At 36.9% G+C, this 21,612-nt stretch overlaps 1 protein-coding gene across 1 annotated transcript in view; it reads left to right on the top strand.

Annotated features, from left to right (window-relative positions):
- Nucleotides 1-21,038, top strand: part of LOC9269589 (uncharacterized) — a 29,175-nt gene extending 8,137 nt beyond the window's left edge. Inside the window, exons 12-33 of the mRNA XM_015759047.3 lie at nt 43-200; nt 1,456-1,660; nt 3,326-3,445; nt 3,677-3,762; nt 3,866-3,976; nt 4,106-4,177; nt 5,023-5,108; nt 5,300-5,448; nt 5,677-5,820; nt 5,905-6,012; nt 7,179-7,283; nt 8,413-8,520; nt 8,643-8,747; nt 11,094-11,266; nt 11,506-11,700; nt 11,974-12,217; nt 12,722-12,829; nt 15,037-15,095; nt 16,519-16,903; nt 17,236-18,774; nt 20,096-20,303; nt 20,440-21,038. Coding sequence (XP_015614533.1) covers nt 43-200; nt 1,456-1,660; nt 3,326-3,445; nt 3,677-3,762; nt 3,866-3,976; nt 4,106-4,177; nt 5,023-5,108; nt 5,300-5,448; nt 5,677-5,820; nt 5,905-6,012; nt 7,179-7,283; nt 8,413-8,520; nt 8,643-8,747; nt 11,094-11,266; nt 11,506-11,700; nt 11,974-12,217; nt 12,722-12,829; nt 15,037-15,095; nt 16,519-16,903; nt 17,236-18,774; nt 20,096-20,303; nt 20,440-20,540 — 4,569 coding nt within the window. The 3' untranslated portion in view covers nt 20,541-21,038. The remainder of the gene's footprint in view (nt 1-42; nt 201-1,455; nt 1,661-3,325; nt 3,446-3,676; nt 3,763-3,865; nt 3,977-4,105; nt 4,178-5,022; nt 5,109-5,299; nt 5,449-5,676; nt 5,821-5,904; nt 6,013-7,178; nt 7,284-8,412; nt 8,521-8,642; nt 8,748-11,093; nt 11,267-11,505; nt 11,701-11,973; nt 12,218-12,721; nt 12,830-15,036; nt 15,096-16,518; nt 16,904-17,235; nt 18,775-20,095; nt 20,304-20,439) is intronic.
- The last annotated feature ends 574 nt before the right edge of the window (nt 21,039-21,612 follow it).

The raw sequence follows: 21,612 nt of genomic DNA on the forward strand, positions 1-21,612 counted from the left end.
GCATAATATAAATCAGTTGATGTGATCCTTTTTATGGTTCAGGAATCTCTCTGCATGCAATTCTGGGACAAAGATAGTTTTATTGATGGTCCAATCAGGTCCATTCTTCATATGGTAGAAAAGGAGTATCCTTTCCAGATATCAGAATTGATTCGCTTCTTATCAGCCGTTTGCCATGGGAGTTGGCCTGCTCAATGTGTGTATGTATTAATTCATTCTGCTCCTCTTTCACCGTAATACATCGACCTGTAATTTCCTAGCTCTGGTGTTCCATTGCTGATATGGCTTTGGCTACTCTGCCAGGCTTAAAAGCTCTAATATTTTTTGTGCCCTTTTCTTTTTCTTCTTTTTTTGGGAGCCCTACTGATGTTCATGTTTATAGTTAATCTCAATAGTGCTAATTGGAGTTTGTTTGTTTTTCTTCTTTTGTCAATGTCACACTCTGATCGCTGACAAACAAGAAAAGTAGAAAACTGGATTTCTCTAGTGGATTTGCTTTTTTGAGAAAAAAAATACCATCGTATTATCTCAAATTTAGGATTATAGTAAATGATCACCTTTCAATTTCAATATATTGTTATTTTCCAATTCCAGTGTTCTGAATTGTGGATAGTGCTCCTGTTGCATGTATGCTTTCTCTAATACAATGTTATTTTGTCAATTCTGCACATGCTTACTTAGAATGCATGTTGCAGAATGCTATTTGAGCTCCAGATGGTTACAGTCACTTGCATTAGGGAATGAAAATAAATTTTAACAAGCTTTGTCTGCAAATATTAAGGAGTTGTATGCTATTCATGGCCCAACAACCAATTGAACAAACATTATTATGGCAGATCATCTTATGCAAGGTTGCCCATCCACAATCCTGCGGTTATGTCACCTAAACCTACGTTTCTTGAACCAACCTTTCTCCCCCCCAAACACCCCCCCACCACCACCACCATACTTGATGGTGTTGTGATACCATCATGGTACTTGTGACAACTGACAACGATGCTGCAAAGCTGATGTGGCAATGGAAAATACCTGTTTAATCAACACGTTTGAAGTATGCTGGATCCTTTGTGAATATTTATATTTGTAATATTTATATTGAACTTGCCTAAAACATTACACTTGGCGTTTAAAACCTGCAGGTCTTATGCCTTGAATACCATTACCACCTGAAACATTCACTTGGTACCCGAAAGCTGTTAGCTCATTAATTTTGGTTCACAGTATACCATTTTGTCATTATTTAGCATCGTCCTTCTAATTGAGATGTCCTAAATTGTAATAAGAGATGTCTATATGGTGATGTACAGATTTTTTGGGTCCGGTGACACAAAATTGACTATTATAATATTCCTTAGCCATTCATAATCACACAGTACTTGTAGTTTCTATATTTTTTGGTCACCTGCAATACTGTTCTACCTATAATAAATATTTTCTGGGGTTACTTTGTTGCAGATTTAATTACCTTGAGAGGATGAATGGGGTGACTACGTTGTATGCAGTCCCTAGGAGTGATACAGACAATGTGAACTATCATGATCAAATTGAAATTCATAGTCCAATCAGCATTTTTGGTATTGAAGGAACTACAATTCCCGGTGGAAGCCATGGCTACATCTTGAAAGTTCTTGAAGATGATGTTGCATTAGTTCGCTGGGAGGTAAAATACCTTCTCTATTCTACTTACCTGATATTCTTTCTTTTTCCGATAGAAAAAATGTTAGCAAGGCATTCTTGTCTAACGAAATCAGTTGCATGTTTTGTTTCATTGTGCCCTGTGTTTAATTATAATGATGTAAACACCATAGAGAAGGAACTGGTAGTGATGACTGAAAATAGAAGGGAAAAGTTTATTCTACTCCCTTGAACTTTTTTTGACACAGAACTTTACCCCTAGATTTCAGCTCACTTTACCCCCCCCCTCTCTGAAAACAGTTCACTTAACTGCCTAATGACATTTTTCTTTGTTATTACTCTGTAAGTTGTGTTTTACTTTGATATTTTGTGGGATGATACATAGCATTGTACCTTACTCCCTCCGTCCCAAAATAAACAAACCTAGGATTGGATGGGACATAACCTCCATCCTATCCTAGTTTTTTTTTATTTTGGGACGGAGGGAGTATGTCTTAACTTTTTTTTTAAAAAAATTAAGCCACTATTTGCATTGGTTGGGAGAGATTTAAAACTGTATACAAACTGCTATGGAAAAAATGAACTTATTTTTTTAACATACTTTACGTTGTCATCTATGGCTCTAAAAAATTTTAGCTTAAAACATGCTTTATTATGGAGAAAAAAACAAAACAGATTGCCATTATGGAGTAAACTGAGCCATTTTTTAGTAGTTCAGTGGTGGGTTTTGAAATTTGCTGGAAAAATAGTTCACTTGTTAAGTGGTCTGGAGAATAGTCCGAGGGAGTAAAATGGACCTTTTCCAAGATTGGTTAGTGGTTAGACAAGATAGTGCAACTGCGCAAGGTAGATAGATTTTTGTTAAGCTAGTTCACCTTGCCTAGGATGAGTAATAGATTTGGGAGAAATATCGGTGATTTTTTTATGTATTGCGTGATAATTGAACAAATAAGCCCTGACAACTGATGGATTAAGTGTTAACAAATAAGCAAATTTTGTATTTTACCGAAGACACATAATAGGAACCAAATCAATCCTAAGAAATAGCTTCCTACCTAACCATCCGATTGTAGCTAGAGAGTACTATAAGATTGATGTTCCAGCCTATATGACATTTTGTATGTAGGATTACCCAAAGCCTTGTAATACCGATTCATCATCACAATAAGTATTGGATTTTTCTTCAAAAGATAGAAGTAAACTCCATGACGAGGCTGATGTTTTATGGCAGGATATGTCTTGCATACAGTGTCAATCTTAGCTCAATGTTTCATCAAACAAAAACAATTAATAGGAACTCATACATTTGATCTTGAAAGAGGGGACTAGCACATGTAGAGACCACAAGGATCAACAAAGAGATGAATCGCCTCAACAATTCACCAGTATATATGTACTTGCTAGTTTCATAATTTTTGTCTTCTATAGAAATGAAAGCCTAGCCGTATACATGAATAACTATAGTACAACTGCAATATAGTAATAATATATAATACTAGGATGTATAGATTGAAATCAGGGAAGGCGTGCACAATTTGAACTACTTTAAATGTATGTGTCCCTGGTCTGTACTTGGTTTTGTTGTACCTTGAGAAGCAAAAATCTTTCATAACTGCCATAGTGCTTAATTTTTTTAATGGATGTACTGAATTGTTTATCTGACATGAGCTGCTGGCTCATTTTTATCTAGTTTCCACATTCAGGTGTCCTCTTTTTGCTTGTAATTTTGGCACAAGATCTTCATGCATGCAATTACGAGGAAGCTTGTGCTATAATGGACCTACTATATAAGATGGTATCATCAAACAGGGTACTGATCCTTTATTTTTCACCCTACATCTTGAATTGCTTGTTTCTAAATCTGTTTCTTGACGATGAACTAAGTTACTTACCCCTTCTTTTGATAAAATTCCACCTTAACAAATGGGATCTTCATTTGTTTTTCATGCTGTTGAATATATTGCAGTTTTTAGTGCTGTATTCCACAACCTTATCTCCATTTAATTTTGAGCCTTGAATATGCATAGTTTACTTTCTGTAGGATTTGTGCCTTGCTTTGCTGCATGCTGACAAGTCGCTAGCTGTCCAAGCGTCACAGAACTTGGGGTATATTGACAAGCATGTCAGGTTTGAAACTTTTGTCTTTTAGAGAATATGGGTCTGAAACATTTATTCACGCTGAATACATCCCTTGGAATGAGAATAATATATTATATTTTTCCCTTCTCAGGATTGATATTGCTAAAATTTTTTGCACATCCATTTTCAAATATGTGGAAGATTTTAATAATGCTTGTGTAATGTCCAAAACCCTTGGCATGCTGGCAGAAATGCTCAGTTGGTAAGCTGATTTGCCTCTTGGTTTGTTTCTGTTTTGAATAAGTAGTGTTGAAGTATTCCTTTTCTTCTATTAAAGCCTTGACTATCTGTTTGTTGTAAATTATTTTGGCTAAGGAGTTTGTCTTTTCAGTGTTCCATACCATGTGTTCAATGTGGCGTTGGACTGTGGCTTCTTCATTACACAATCTGGTGTTGCTTCAAGGTAATCTAGTGTACGGGAATTGGTAAATAGGCTAATATACCTTTTCTTTTCCTCGAATGCGCAGGAGAATTGCGCACCATTATATTAACAAGAAGGAAAAAGAGTCCAAAAGGAAAATAGGCTAATATACCTTGTTTTTTGCTGTATACAACCGTTTATTGGTACATTATTTATGTATTCTGAAACAAAAGTTGTTCTATATTTCCAACTATCATCAATATTTGAATTTTTCAAAGTCAATAGTTCACTGCTTCTTAATTATGTATGGATCACCTTTTTAAGTTCAATTATTGGGATGACCATGGTCATGATGGTCATACTTTCATGCATAGTGTAATTTTTTTTAACACCCTTTTACAGTGAGTTAAATGGGCTTTCGGGCATTTTGAACTAAACTATCATTGTCTGCTGTACTTGTAAACATTGTTTCACCATACGAGCCCAAGCTGATCATGCAGAAAAAGTTTCTTAATTAAAGTCAGTGACATTGACCATACTCAACTAATGCCTTTGTTGAATGGCATACTGCAACCGATCAACCTGTTCACTACATGACTGCAAGGGGAAATAGTGGTCATTTCGAAATAACTTTCACTACATGACTGCAAGGGTAAATAGTGGTCATTTTGAAACAGCTATACTCTTGGTTTCCTCAAGGAACTTGCATTGTGAAACATCTGTAAAGAAAATTAACTTTCATGGTGAAATGGCTTGGAGTAAACTAATCTTAAAAAGTTCCAAGTCTGTTTAGTTCTTATGTATTTCCAGCTGCTGTGGTTTTTTCTGCATGAAACTGTAGATATGAGAAAAAAACAAAAAAGTGAAAACTACAGTTTTCTCTGCAGTGATTGGCTTCTTTCTGGTGCGCTAGCAAGAATGCTTTTTGCTACCTCTGAGGATAGTGGAGACTGTTCTTCACTTACAACTACAGGTATGCAATCTTGCTATCTCTGAAGTTATAAATTGGTTTCTAATATTTCTTATTAAATTTATGTGAGATTTCTTCTCTGTTAATTAATTATGCAGTGCTCACTGCTCAGTATCTGCTTTCCTATATGCATTATATATTCATAATTATTTTCTGTACATATGATGATCTGATGATTTGCTATATTTTTTTAGTGCTTGATTTTGCCATCCAGGTTTTGCGGAAAGGAGCTGCTGCTGATGATATAATATCATCATTCATTATATTTTCAGTTCAATACATCATGGTTAATCATATGAACTGGAAATACAAGAGTTATAGTCGCTGGAAGATAACCCTTAAGGTACATATATTTTTAATTTGTTTGATTGTTTGTGAGGTGACCACTTTATTTGTTAGGTCTCATTGACTTCACATGGTTTTGCCTCCTTTTTGTTGGTCCAAGTCAATGGTTTGGAAAATAAATTATGTTTCACTTAATTTGTTCAAGAGATAGTGTTAAGATTCTTTTTTCATTAGTTCTATTCATGAATGAGAAAATAAGAACGGACCATTTCAATGTGATTTCAAGGTGTTTGATTTGGTAAAGAGCTGTATTCAAGTCAAATCATTCTCATCAAAGCTTGGTGGCATCATTTGGGAAATTCTATTGTATGATTCTTCTATCCACAGTGTTCTTTTGCATATTTTGTCCATGTCAACGCAATTACTGGAAGTAAGCTTTCTTTCCTTGAGCAATTATGTTATACATGATTTAGCTTCATTACCTTTTCTGTGACAAACTGTTAAAATTTTTCAGCACTCGCATGGCAGCTATTGTCATGATCTTAAGGATATTGAAGATATACAGCTTGTCCTTTGCTGTGGATTTGATATTGTATTTTATATGCTGTCCAACTTACCAGAGGTAAAAAATGCATGATATTACTGTGCTCTTTTTTCACCTTAAGTTAACAAGCTCCAACTATCAGATAATCAGATAAAATGTCTTACTTTATTTTTCTGAATTCTCTGGGATCCTTGTATAATCTCTCTTCAGTTACTAAACTACAAACCTAGTCATCACATTCGACGGTTGCAAATAATAAGTAATCAAACAATTACTTCCATCATTGCCTGATCTTTGTTACTTCTATATGGAACACGGCCATCAGCCATAGACAACCTTTTCCAGACAGATATTTAAGACAAACCATCCGAAACTTAATTTTAAAAAGAAAAAAAGTGCATTTTACTCCCCCAAACTAATTCAATGGATCACTTAACCCCCTGAAGTATTTCTTGGCTCATTTATCCCCTAAACTATTAAAAAGGGTTCATTTTACTCCTTAATAACATTTCTCTTTTTTGTTACTCTTTACCAAAAGTTCAAAAATATTTTGAAATTTTTCATGGCGTTTGCTCGAACTTTAAATTTTGATGTTTAAATCAGTTTGAAGTGCTTTCAACCTATGTAAACAGCGAGAAAAAAAATCAAAAAGAATGTTGAGACGTAAGTTGTGGATGCATCAATATTCTACCAAAATTTCAGTACAAAATATGACTTATACAGTGAGAACTAAAAAAGATAAATAGTGTTTGCGGGGGTGGGGGTGGGGGTGGGGGGAGTGAGCGTTTTCAATAGTTCGGGGTTGACGGGGTGTAAATTGAGCCAAAAAATAGTTTAGGGTTAAGTGCACCAGTGAAATAGTTCGGGGGAGCAAAACAACACAGCGCCGCCAACCATGATGTTACAGCTGTCTGGCATGCCATGGTGGGTGGTGTAGCCAAACCCTTTACTTTGCGCCGTGATTATTTCCTCCGCAGCTGACATAAGGGGCAAAGAGGTCTATGAGGCAGTTATGTAGACTTTTTAACATTAACATTAGTCTGTGAGGCCCTTCTTGTGGCTTGAAATCAAAATTGACAAAACATGTTCTAAACTAAAATTGAGTTCCATTCTTATCCTTGTCTCAAATATATATTTGATTATTATATGTTCATTTCTTTATCACTGATGTTATGATCAAGTCCTTTAAAATACAGAGTTTTATAACTTTACTCATGTTTCTCTTAATTCTTGTCAATATTCAGGAGTTGGTTCCAAGTCCGCCTTTCGTTACTATGGTTTTGTCGTCCTCGTCAAAACCATTGCCTTTCGTCACAGCTGCAATATCATTGATGTCCTTTCAGAATTCAGTAAGTTTTTGTTTTTTTATATTGATTTTAACTTTGTGGTTTCCCCCTGAAAAATTATAACTTTGTATTCTCATTAAGCAATATAGTTGTTATGTGCTAACTTTTGGGAAGGGTATCTGTGGTAGAGATTGGAGGGATAAGCAACAGATAGAAGAAGTATCACTGTTGCGGGTGACATGAGGAGATGGAGAGATTTGCTTAACTTTTGGTTGATTAGCTGGGCCTGCATGGATGACATCCTTGTCTAAATCCATATATAACGATATCTCTAGTGATAGAACAACCAACTGGTATGTAAAACAACCTAAATACCTAATCTTGCCATGCACTGAACCAAAGTGTTGGGTTCCATTGATGACATTATACCCCTCCCTGTCATGCAACTTGCCTTAGAGATGTAGCTCAAGAGGATCAGTGCACAGCTTGCACCTCCTCTTGTAAGTCCTATCTAGACAATATGGCCACCTGGTAGGTTTTCTGGATCAAATTATATTGGTAATATTTGTCTATCTAATTAGCTTTGGTTAATGTCATTGTTGGATAGTTTGATGGGTTCCTGTATGCTACAGGCCAGCCATCCATAGAAATGCGCACATGCATCATCTTCCATTTACAACTTGCATTCATCAAAATATTATCCCAATCACATTATGCTTGTTCAAACAGTGAGGACAACAATAGAACTTCAAATAAAGTAAAACAATGAACTTTTTTGTGCCTTCGATTTTCATTTCTCCCTTTTTGAGTAAAAGCTACTTCCTCCGTTTCATAATGTAAGCCATTCTAGCATTGCCTAAATTCATATAGATGTTAATAAATCTAGACATATATATGTCTAGATTCAGCATCATGAATTTATGGGGATCTGTGCATTGGACATCTTTTGCCTAAGAACAGGCTATTCCATCTAGAAATGTCCAATACTTTTGTTTGCATGCATTTATATAGTGTTGCTGTAACCTAAACAATTTGTTAAGGCCAAGTTGGTCACAAAATTGCATAAATTGCTATCCTGAAAAAAAGATTGTCCATGAAGCTTTTTCTTTCTTCCTTTACTTTTCTGTTGTATGCTATTTCTCGTAACTTCCATAAGCCTTGGGACACTGACAATACTGATATATTTCTCAAGGCTATACAAGTTGCAGCCGCTAGAGTATTTTCAATGCTGTGCTTCACTGCTTATAAAGCACAACCTCAACTCATGGAAAATGCCTACTTTGTTGTTAATGGTTCAGAGGTTAGCAGCAGTGTTACCTAATATTTGTTTGACTGTCATGGTGTTCCGTGCAATTGATTTTTATTAACCTTGGTGTGTTGACATCATTAATTCTTCTTTTTCCCTTAACTTATTGTTCTCAGATTTGGAGACTGCAAACAAGTATTTCCTGCATTCTTGATGAGGTAGACAAAGTCAATGAGGTTGTTGCTATATTCAACCTTCTGTCTTCTGCTGCTCGTTATCAGGTATTGTTTATTCTGTAGATGGTCCTTTTTCATTGTGTGCGTGCATGCTCTATATAATCCATGAAAATTTGTCACTATTTTATTCCAACAGTGTAGAACATGCCATATGCACTCGTTTTCTATTTAGACGAGTTTATTCTTTTATAGCGGTCAGCTGTTTGCGTTTCCCTATTTCTATGGAAGACTCCATCACTGAGATGATTGCCACTGCCTATTTTTTTTCTCAAACTTGTTAATGTGGGGGCACACTTATGCTAGGCATGGGAAGCAGCCGTTTCCATCGCCAATGCAGTAAATCATGTTTTTGTTTCGATTGACCTTAATACCTTATAGGATTAGTTTTCCTTTAGATAAGACTTGTTTACTAAAGGTTGGTTATATACTAGTTAGGAGTTTGTTGTCCTCTGTCTTTATATAAAGGTGATGTCAGATCAATGGAATCAACCCGAAGTTAAGTTCCCATTTTCCTTCCATTCCCCTGGTCCTATGTTTGTTACTGCTTGAAGGGGTGAGGATATCGGCATCACCCTTTAGTCGAGTACAGCTGCCATCTTAGGGCCTGTTTGGCACAGTTCCAGGGCTCCACCTCTTTTGGAGTTGGAGCCCAGCCAAACAGTTCACTCCACCTAAAATGGGAGCAGAGTTGGGTGGAGCGTTCTCACAAAATGAACTAGAGAGGTGGAGCTGGGTTTAGGCTGCTCCACAACTCCACTCCAGACCTAACTCGTGGAGCTAAATTTAGGAGTTGGGAGCTCTACCAAACAGGCCCTTAGACACCTGGGTCCTCCCCCAGATCCTAGCATAGACCTATTCAAATACTGGGTTGTGCCTGAAAAGTTGTCACAGCGCCAAGCCTGAGCTCAGCCTTATCGTTGAGTTTGCACACTTTCCTAAGCCCAAAATGCCATTCTAGAACCAGCTTGAGGTGCTACAATCAAATAGCTTCATGAAAGTCATCAGTTCATAAAGGTACTTCCTCCGTCCCAAAATTTTGCTACCTAGGATGGGATTCGATCCATCTTAGGACAATGAATCTGGACAGAGTATAGGTCAAATCCCACCCTAGGTAGCAACATTTTGGGACGGAGGTAGTAGTAAACAAGAAATCCATTCAATATTCCTACATGTACCTCCATCAATGCTGAGTTGGGCCTGAAAAACTCCCTCCATCCCATTTCTAGCCTCTACCATTTGTCTCAAAATAAGCTTATTTCTGCAAATCTATGAGTTTTTTTTCCTTCAATACCACTTACTTGCCTTACCCACCCACCCACCCACCAATACTAATATCCTATTAAGACTTAAGAGGGACACTTTGGTGTTTATCCCTCCACCTTATTTTGAACACCCAAGGCTAAAAATGGAGTTATTTGGGACAGATGGAGTGCTAAACAAGGAAACCATCAATTTTTTATCTACAGTAAAAAAAGACAGACCGATCCAGAAATTATATGCACACAATCTAAGGCAAAGATCAAAAGAATTAGCATTAAATCTCATATGCCCTTAGATCTTGCATGTACCAAATTGGTCTTGTGAATATGGCTTATACCATGCTGTAGCCATGTAGGCTCAGAGAGCTGATGTTGCGCTTGTATGGTTGAGGGTTCACTTGCCAGGAGGTAAAGTGGAAAATAAGCGGTGATCCCTGGCAACCAGAGCCTAAACTGGAAGACGATGTTGTCACACCAAGTGAATTCCATTGTGTGGATAGCTAGGTTTAGGTACATAGCATGGTGGTTGGGATGGGTGAACAAATAGGAATTTTCTGACCTGCTTGAGACTAGCGGCACTTCCCTCATTTGTTACTAATCTGTGGGGCTGGATGAAATCAAAGTCCTAGGGGTATTGGGCTGCCAGGCTGGGCTGCCCATGAAGAAGTCTAACATCTTAAGAAAAGAATTGTCATATGAGTTACCTTATTGGTAGTGGCCATATAGGGATAAGTTTGTATTGGGGACAGAGCATCGTTGTTTGTTGATATATGTCGAGGACAAGATCTTTCTTCCTAGGTCTTGTTTAAATCTTTTAAATGATTTTTTTACATAAAACTAAATAACTAAATATTTTACATGTACTCCCTCCTGTCTCATAGATATTTGACGTTTGGGAGTTGGGACAAGATTTTGGATTAAACTTTTAAAACTTTTTGACAATCAAAATTATTATGATAGTACTTTTGAAGGAATCTACGGATACCATTGTTCCATATTTATGCTAAGCATTTGAGAAGTTATTGATGATTCAATCCAAGTTTCAAATGTTTGACTGAATCTTGTTGGAAATGCCAAATATTTATGACCGAAGAGAGCCACAGGTTAACTTCGCCATTTTTTTTTGTTGCAGCCTGCTCTTCTTATTTCCTTGATAGAACAGAGTACAAGGGCGCAAGCAGATTCTGATAATTCCGCTCATGAGCAGAGCAGTAAATATTTTGTTCTGAACCCTTCAGGAAGCAATCCTAGACTTGTTGAGCAAATCTTGGGTTATATTGGACGATCCACTGAGCTTATGGATAGGTAAAGGATTCTTTGACATTTCTCACTGTTTCTTTGTGCTTCATCTTGTGTTCCCTTGAAGCAAAGGTTGAAGAGTCAAATCTTGGTAGGTCAGAAACATAATTTTTTACCCCAGAAGAGTATTTCCACTGCCTCATTTCCAGAGTCTTCGCTTTAATTGTTGCACCTTTTATTCTAGTGCTGATACTTTTGCTCTTCTATTTTATGCGTGTGGTTGAGCTGAACAATGTTATTTTCAGATCTCCTTCTATATTATCAGGTGTTCTTGATCTACTGAAGGCATTATGGGAAAGTGGTGCTCAATTTATATACATTTTAGAGAAACTGAGAAGTTCTAGAACATTCTGGGAGAACTTATCATGCTGTATTCGTGCTGCTTTTGCTAGTTACCCTATCGACAGCGTTGAGACTGTTGATGAAAAAAAATCTTTGAGGTATGGTCATCATGCTTTAGCTTTCCATTTCCTACATGCTAACTGTAATATCTGCCAAGAGTTCTATCGAATAATATTTCTTTTAAAATTTAAAACATTTTTGGGTTTGAAGCCACCAGTGATGGTTTCATCATATGAATCCAATTTGACTGGTCTCAGTTTTTTGTTATCGACTGGATCCTGTTTCAGAATTTGATATTAAATACAACCTTTCATAGATAAGATTTAATACCATGGTTCTCAGAATGATAAAGCAAGGTTTTGCATATGCAGATATTGTTGTCTTGGTACAATTTTTGAGATCATGTCATATGAGTTGTTCTTGCAAGGAAAGTTGCTTACAGAAACAAAAACTTCTGATCCTGCCCCTGTTGGTTCAAAGGAGCAAAAAGAACCTTCTGTTGCACCTTGTCCAAGTGACATAGTGCTCAAATGGTTTGATAGCACGACTATGGAGGATTTGGTAAATCATCTATCAAGTAATGGGTACCAAAATGATCTTCTTCATCGTGCTAAGGTAACTTTCCAGTTCTTGACTTCTGAAATAAAGTGAAGAGAATGTTGTTTTGTTATTTTGAACTTTTATTGTTTTACGCCCAAGAGATTTTTGGTCACTCATTGGTTATCTGACTTCCTTAGCACGCATTGTGACTTATATAGGCTTATAAATATTGATATGTGTTTGCAGTACAATTATATCATTTTGTACTCCCTCTGTTTTTTAATAGATGACGCCGTTGACTTTTTCTCACATGTTTGACCATTCGTCTTATTCAAAAAATTTACGTAATTATAATTTATTTTGTTATGAGTTGTTTTATCACTCATAGTACTTTAAGTGTGATTTATATCTTATACATTTGCATAAAATTTTTGAATAAGACTAATGGTCAAACATGTGAGAAAAAGTCAACAGCGTCATCTATTAAAAAACGGAGGTAGTATGTTTTTATAAAGAGCAACTTCTGGTTTCTACTCGTATATATAAGCGTTGTTGTTGATATCATCTTTCCTGTGCCAGGTAGCATCCTGCCTTTGCATTATCCGTCTATTAACAAAGCTGTCCAGTGGTGATACTGGAAGCTTGTCATTCTCGCTAGTGAAGAAGATTCAGCTCATATCTAGTAAAGTAAGTTATCCGCTTTGATATCTTATCATTTCTATATTTAACATCAGCGTGTGATATGGCTGTGGCGGTGTGGTATTTCCAATAGTCATAGATTTGGGTTTTATGGCTCCATATAAAAATACGATAGGCATAGGGCTGACTGTTTCATAGACAATAAGGCGATATGGAAACATAAAGTTTATGAATGTAAGGGTGGCCTCTGATTTTTTGGAAGTCAGATGGTGAATGGGATGAGTAATGTTAGATCAACCTTCTAGGGTTAATGTGTTTAGCCGTGGCTCTAAAATAACACATGTAACTTCTATTCTTCTGATGCACTAGAGTAAGTAGCATGAATGGGCAACCATGAGTTACTTGTGCCAAAAGATAAGCAACACTTACAATCTAATGTAGATCGAACACATACTATGATGACCCTGCAACCATTCTTTGCATATAAAAATTGCAAGTAGTCTAACTTGTAGAAGTGTTATCTCAAATATCCATACAAATGCTAATACTCTATATGTTTAACTTACACTTATCTCCAAGGCACTATAAGGTAACACCAAAAGGCCATCTCTTCTAAAAGCACAATTCATATTAAGAATTTGAAATAACAATGGACCTTAAAATGGCTATTTATAGTTAACACACATGTGTGCTGGTGCACGCACACTGTTATGTGGGGGACCACGTATAGCAAGCACAGGAAACCAGGTGCACTGGACACACCGGCGACATGGTGACCGCGCTCAGTCGACAGACGCCAACGCTTTCTTTGGCTTAGGTCAAGGTTAGGTTCATTATCCGTTTTTATTAGATTGGTTTGTTCTCAAATTAGTTCAGTTTGTATTAGTTCAGCGTAAGCCAATGACCTCTCATTTGGATTAAGCAAGAATTATCTCCTTTCCAATATCTCGATCTCGTCTCTGCAAATCTCTGTTCTTGGTGTCCGATGCCATGACAGCTCCTGAGAGACAGGGAACTCAATCCCTTCCTCTTGTTGAGCACGACTACACCCTGTGTAGCTGGGGACCGCCGCCAAGTCGTTACACATGCTCTATGCAGTATACTTGGAATAGAAGTCTTGAATCTGTGCGCAAATATTGGCTTGGTTCGCATAGGTTCATAACCTCTGGTTTGCCTAGAAAAACAACTAAACTGAACCAACTTCAGTTGTCCAAAACTTGATAGTTCAGTATGGTGCCTATGATGAATAGAGAGAGATGTAACCAGCAAAAGGAAAATAACTTATTTTCTCTATATTTTTTGATGATTTGGTGCTGAGCAAAACCATGTCAAGTACCTTCTAGATGTCTTGGTCTTTGGATAAGCACTAGCATTTTATTATTATTTAGGGAAGTGGGCATAAAATGACATGTGAACTCATCATACAATCCAAACTATTTTTCTTTTGTTGTGGGACAAATTACAAAATAAAGGCTCCTGACATGACAAATCAGCAATTGCAACTCATATTCTTGCTCACTTGCAAACTGGTGCATGTCAACATTTGGTTTTCTCTCCATGCATGGTTGCATCACTACAGCACGACTCAGGTTACATGTGCTGCTGCGTCATCTCTATTCCTGAAGTAATTTGGTTGTATCATAGGGCTAGGAATGGGCATGGGTTGTTTTGATCTTTTTTTTCATCACATCGGGTTGAATACTCTTACTCTGTATTGTTTCTTAAATAGAAACTAATCTTATATGCAGTTGTTACATGATATGGACATATGCTACATATTAGGATGTGGACAGAAATAGTCTGGGGTGTTGGTGTGAGTAAACTTCAAAACCTAAATTTTGTCCGCTTATCTATCATGGTGCTTTAGATTTGAGAACAAATATCATAGAACTACTACCTCGGTCAGTTTTATTTGTTGTTTCGGACAAACATTTTGCCTTGTTTTCTTTGTAATTTTGTTGTCCTAAACATCAGTTAATTATGTCCGGAGGGAGTATTTTCTTAAGAAAGTTCCCATCACCGGCCTGTAGTTTTGAGAACCCCATACTACCGCTTTTGGTTGTGTGCCAATCTTTGACTTTGTAACCCTGGGGTTTATGTGATGGTTAAGGTACTGCGTAAACTAGTTTGAAGGATGCTGATTTTATGAGTTAGGGAATAATGTTATTGCATATTTTGGCTATCTGATTTTATGAGTTTTTTACACTGTTTTCAGCTGCCGAGTAATCTCTCTTAAACTTTTCTATCTGGTGCAGTTGTTACAACACCGTGCATTTGTAGCTCTACTGTCACAATATGCCCTTCATGGTTACAGGTAATTTTTGTTCCATTTTACGTGTAATTTTTGTTTGCATCTTAATGGTTCTTTTATGGGCTTAATTTGTGTGTACAAAATACTTGATGAGAATTACGAGTCTGTAACTATGTATGTTTTGGTTGTCAAGTCTAGTATATTGAAATTTTAATTTCCGCCTGTCACTTTGTCAGCATTCAACGTGAAGCTGACATGAAGAGACAAAACCAGAAAAGACATTTGCTAAAATAACTCATAGGACCCTTTGGAATTCAATGGTGTGTTTTTCCACACTTGTACACCATAATACCATACAACTTTACCTGATTAATTTATGATTCATTAGAACAGGCATTCACTCACCATTTTAGATGCTGATATTTATGGATGAACCAAACTTCTTGCACGACATATGGCTGCTTAAATTGCACATTGCACCAGGTAAAGCTTGTTTCACTTTGCACCGGGTTTAGTATATACTTCCACTTTACACCAGGATATATTGAAATAAGTTTCACTTTGCACTAGGTGTTGTATCATATATTAAAGAATATCTTGTAAAATATGATTAAAAAATATAAAATCATTTTGAATTTAGACCATGTTTGATGAGGATTTATTCAACATTTATGAAATTTCATGAAAATATTGTATATTTAATGATGTATCCTGGTGTTAAGTGAAACTTAAATCAATGAACCCTGGTGCAAAGTGAAAGTATGTGCTAAACCTGGTGCAAAGTGAAACAAGGTGCACTTTACCCGGTACAAAGTGCAATTCTCTCTCTCTCTCTCTCTCGCAGAACATCTCTCTATGAGACACAGTAGAGGGTGGGCTGCTGGCGTACATCAGCATGGCTGGCATACCAAACACATTTTTAGTGGATTTGTATAAGCCAGTTCATTGTTTGCTGCATATTCCATGACTGCCGTTTGACATATTTAAAATCAGCAAAAGCTTTCAAATATTTGTTGGGTGTTTAGTAGGTGTTCTTTTTGGAAAACCTATGACTCCTGGAAGATTTTACAAAATTTTTAGGGCCTCATCGTTTGCCCTATGACTTATAAGCCAAAGCCAAAATTTAAATTTTAAACTTGATTTTGAATTTGATTTTGATGCTTTTTCAACATAGTTGTTTCTTAGCTTTGGCTTTTCAATCACTACGAACATATATACAAAAGTTTTACTCGCATATTATTTTTTAATCGCTAATAAGTCATTATGGCTTATAATAAGTCATTACCAACCGATGGGGACCTGAAACTAATGAAATGGTATACAGTTAGCCTATTGAAACATTAGAATTCCTATTTCCTAGTAGCTAGTTCTTTTTTCTTTATGCTGACTGAAGCATTGTGCTGGCTTGGTATTAATGTCAGATATGTACCACAATAATTTTGCAACATTGCTTTGAGTTTGATTTTTACCTCCTTGAAAAATGCAGCGGTGAACAAGATATTACCAATTTGATAATTAGTGATCTTTACTATCATATACATGGAGAACTCGAAGGTCGTCCAATTACTCCTGGTCCGTTTCAGGAGCTGCTATGCTTCCTTCTAGAATTTAAAGTTTTTGAACACAATCCTTCGGAGCAACTACAGAAAAGTTTCCCAGCTGCCAATGGCGTTTCTTTGTTTGATGTTCCTCACATACGTGATGAACTTGGCCTTGAACTTTGGAATCATTCAGACTGGAAGACTTATAAAGAAGTAGCTGAAAAGATGCTGGATATCATGCATAAAGCAAACCTGATGAAATGTCAAGTTGATGCAAAGCTTTGCGCGTTGAGGTCATTCATAACATTTCTGTCAGTATGCACTGGAACAGTAAGTTTGTACATATTAAGATCCTTGCTTTTGTTGTTGACACTAGTTCTGTGTACTGTTTTCTACTTTCACCTTTCATTACTGAACTATATGTTTCTGAATATGCTGAAATCATCTTTGCAATTCCATCAACTTCCATTAGTGTGTCATGGAATTTTGTTTTGACATTATTTCTGCGCACTGTTCTCTATTTTCTCCTTTGATAATTGAACAATTTCTCCTTGAATATGTCCAAGTGACCTGCCAGAGTAAACTAGAAAGCTAGATGGTTTCTTGGATCTTTCATGCATACCAGTGATTCTAGTTGCCTTCTTATCTTGAAACTTTTACAGAGTTCATATAAGAAGTTTGGCTTACCTGGTGGAGGGATTTCAATAACAACTACACAATCAGCGGTTAGATGTGCATGCAAATCTCTGCAGTCAGCTGTTGACTCCCTCCCTCCTGAGGTTGATAACAGTGGGGTTTTGTTTCCTCCCTTGTCTGGACAAGTGGAATTGTTGCTTACTATCACCAGGATCTTACTTGACCATGCTAAACAAAGCAAAAGTTCAAGGCATCTTTATCCAGTTATTGTACTACTCATGAAAACTTCAGGTGCCAGCACTTCCTTTTTGTTTAATCTCATGCCATCCAGTCCTGCTCTTAAGCAACCAGTGAAGTCCCTCCTTGTTCTGCTTTTGTCATTATTTGAATTCATTTACAAGAAGGTTGACATGAAAGATGGATCTGAAGATGTCAATATATTTGGGGAGTTATCCCTTTTAAGTATGAGCTTGTTACCTGTATTATGCAAATTGGCAGAGAGCAGAGAATATTTTGATCTTGCTATTGCATCAATGGACATAATATTGAAAGGCTTTTTGCCTTCTAATGTATGGGTGCCTATTCTACAAAAGCATTTTCGTCTCCAGGTTATACTGCAAAAGTGCCAAAGTGGGGCTTTATTGTGTACTCAAGTCATATTGAATTTCCTCTTGACTATGGGGCGGACAAAGGACGGTGCTAAAATTCTTCAGTCTGCCAATATTTTTGCTTTCATAAAGGTCCTTCTGAGTCAGATGTCTTTGGATGACTCCTGTTTGAGAAATTCCTTGAGCACCCAAACAAAGGATGTGAAAATTTGGGGTTTGGGTCTTGCTATTGTCTCCTCTTTGAACCATTGCATGGATGATGATATTTCCCGCAACAGTGTTGCAAACAGTACTATCAGCTTCCTTTCAGGGCAAGTGCCTTTGATGTCGTCTTATCTATCTGCACAAAGTGTTAACACTCATCAGAGCAAGAAAAGGACACTGTTACAAAAGTCACAGACATCACTTTCAGCTCTCAGTCTTACTGAGAATATTCTCACACTTCTCTGTATTTTGGCCAAGTACCATTTCCCACGGGACACAGGTATGAAGGAAGTAGATTCAGAATTAAGGGAGATTATTATCCACCTGCTTGCATTTATAAGCAGAGGTAGTGAAAGAACCGGTGATTCCCCAAACTGGAACTTATCCTTTGGTTGTCCTCCTATTATTAAAGAGGAAATGAAGCTTAATGAAGAGCCACCACTTATTAGGAGCAAATATGGATGGTTCCGATTTGCTGCAAGTTGTACTTTGTCAACTCCATCTGTCTCTGGTCCTCCCAATGCAGGATTGTCACTTGTGATTAGAGACAAAAATCCAGCGGATTCTGATTCTATGAAGCAGACTCGTTTTACAGAGATGTTAGCAGTACAAATCTATAGGATTGCTTTTCTTATTATGAAGTTCCTATGCAGTCAAGCAAAAGAGGCAGTAAGAAGGGCAGAAGAACTGGAGTTCCTTGACCTTGCTCATTTCCCAGAACTTCCGATGCCAGATATTCTTCACGGCCTGCAGGTAAATATTACTATTCCTCTGAACCCTTCCTGCTGGCTGTCTGGCTGATTGTATCAATTGTTGGAAACTGTAATGTAAATATGAAAACTTGGTAAGCTGATATATATGGTGTTCTAAATCTCCTTGAATCTTTACATTGTTAGCAAGAGGACAATTGATCTATTACATGGGCCCCAAAGGCTGATATAAGAGGGCCGGGAGTGAAACTAACAGAAAAAGAACACCATATAAAAACTATATATATGCTCATTGTGCTTGCACTTTTTGGTACCTGTATCTAATTGCAATTTTTAAACATTCCTTGCCGCTTATAACACAAGGAAATAAACTTCCGTTCTAATGCTTGAAGGATATCTAGTTTGATATATTATAGTTCAAAGGGAATTTAATCCTTGCTACTGATGAGCTCTCTGTTCAATTAACCACCATCTAGTTGGAGTTCCTTAGATCTTAGATAAAAATGTAGGACCCAAGGAGAAACTTAGATTTAATCTCACTGTTGATGGTCTCTCTGTTCAGTAATCCACCACCTAGTTTGAGCGGACATTACAGAGAAACTTGGTGCCAACGGTGTTAAGGAGAGTATTCTTTCTAGCATTTTACTCTAGGAAGAAATGGTGAGTGCGTTTAGGAGAATCGAACACGGGCTGTCGAGCAGCAAGATGGCTGCTATTTCTCTTGCCATCTGCACTTTGCGCTGTCTGCTTAGAGCTTACTCCATTTGTCCCAAAATATAACAAGTTTTAGCCCTTGCACGTCTAATTAAGAAGAGGGGTAAAAAGACTTGTATGTCTCCTCGGGGTGGGTGGGTCTTGTGTGGGCCTGGACTAGTTAGGGTGATAATGAAACCAAGGGGTAGTATGGGTTGTTTAGTAGTAAAAATCAACTTTTACAAGTACTAGCTTGTTCTATTTGGGACAATTTAAATTCTACTGTTGTTATATTTTGGGAAGGAGAGCTTATAGTCCATTTCTGAAGTGACAAACAATATTATGCTCCAATTTTTTCGAAGGACCACGATCAAATCTGTGTCATGACACATAAAATTGCTACTTTCTCCGTCCCAAAATATAATAACTTCTGACACAATTTATTTTAGAATATAACTTCTACACCAACATTCTCTTTCCAACCAATCACAACCCTCCATTCAATTTCCTCACCTACCTCCACTTCTCAACTAATCACAACCTCTATCTATTTAATTATACCTACTTTTTTAATAACCGTGTTCAACCCTAAAACTTCTTATATTCTGGGATGGAGGTACTATTTGTTTTTTTATTACTTCTCTTATTTCAGCTGTGGTCACTCTTTTCAGGATCAAGTGGTTTCTATTGTCACTGAAGTATTAGAGGCAAATGTATCTACTGCACTCAATACCGAGACAGAGAGGGTGTGCCAACTTCTGTTGGTGATACTTGAAACATCACTTTACATGGAATTGTGTGTATCCCAATCATGTGGCATCAGACCAGTGATGGGTCGTTTTGAAGATTTCTCCAAGGGAATTAAGGCTATGGTTCATGGTAAGCTTCACTTAATGGCTTATACAACATGAAATGAAAATTCTAGCATTTTTATAAATTCACATTTATCACTTGAACAGTATACTTCCCATTCTACTCCCTGTTCTGATTTAGTGCCGCTTTAAATTGTCTGCAGCTTCTGAGAAGCATTCCAGTTTTAAACCATTGGTCAGGTCACTTGCCCAAATTACCACTCTTCTTTATCCCGGGATTGTACAAAATAACAATCTCATGTAATTTTTGTAAATTGTGTAGCTATGATAATGAAATTTGTTGGTTAACTATCATAGATGGAATGGCAGCTCACATATCATTGTCGATGTAGCTCCTGACTGGGTAGTGTGTAGCCGCCAAAAAGAAACTGGGTAGCATGTGACTGTTCATGCATCTTAAACATCTGACGTGATAGCACATAGCAGAGGCTCTCGGCAAGGCAGCAACACCAAGAACTCCACTGTTCGTCAACTTCTGTGCTAACCTATTCGCCAAGAGCGTAGTGCCAGGAATGGGCATTAGGAAGACTGGAAGTTCATCTTAGCTTTTTTTTTTTGTAGGTTTGATCTGTTTAGTTGCATCTTGCAGTTTACATCGAGTTGCATCAATGGCCGATGTGGCTACCATGTTTATTGAATACTCTACATGGTAGGTGCAAATGAGGACTGGAATTAGTTCCACAGCTATTACCATGGTTCAGGAGTTTAATTCAATCGAAGTATCGCACGAATTGTTTCGGTATGCCTTGAGCTGACGTGTTCCGTAAATAAAACTTGACTAGTTAACAGAATATGCTCTTTACAGTTTGAGAAGGTGAATTTCGATTGGGAAAGAATATCAGTTTGATAGAATGAAACATCATGATGTACCACCTAGATTATCTTTGAAATAGAACTGGCAGCATATCATGTTTCAACCATTCTACTATGCGTGAGCTACATTTTATTGAATGGTGCACATCAAGGATGTGCACTTTCTATTTTTATTTTTCTGCACTTATGTACATTGATGGTAGGGTAAAACTTTCTGGACTCTGATGACTTAAATAAATTTGGATTTCTAATAGACTGAAGCATCTAGTAGAAATTAAACCTGCAAATTTACTGATTGAGTGTCGTCCGCACTAACTATTACTGCACCCGTCTTTGGTAGTCGCTTTGGCTTTTTACGTGTAATGTTTGACTATTTGTCTTATTTAAAAAATTAGTATATATAAAAAAAGATAAGTCATACTTAAAGTATTTTGATAATAAAACAAATCACAGACAATAAATAATAATTTCATAATTTTTTGAATAAAATAAATGATCAATCG

The sequence above is a fragment of the Oryza sativa genome, chromosome 10 (assembly GCF_034140825.1).
Source record: "Oryza sativa Japonica Group chromosome 10, ASM3414082v1".
NCBI classification, from domain to species: Eukaryota; Viridiplantae; Streptophyta; class Magnoliopsida; order Poales; family Poaceae; genus Oryza; species Oryza sativa.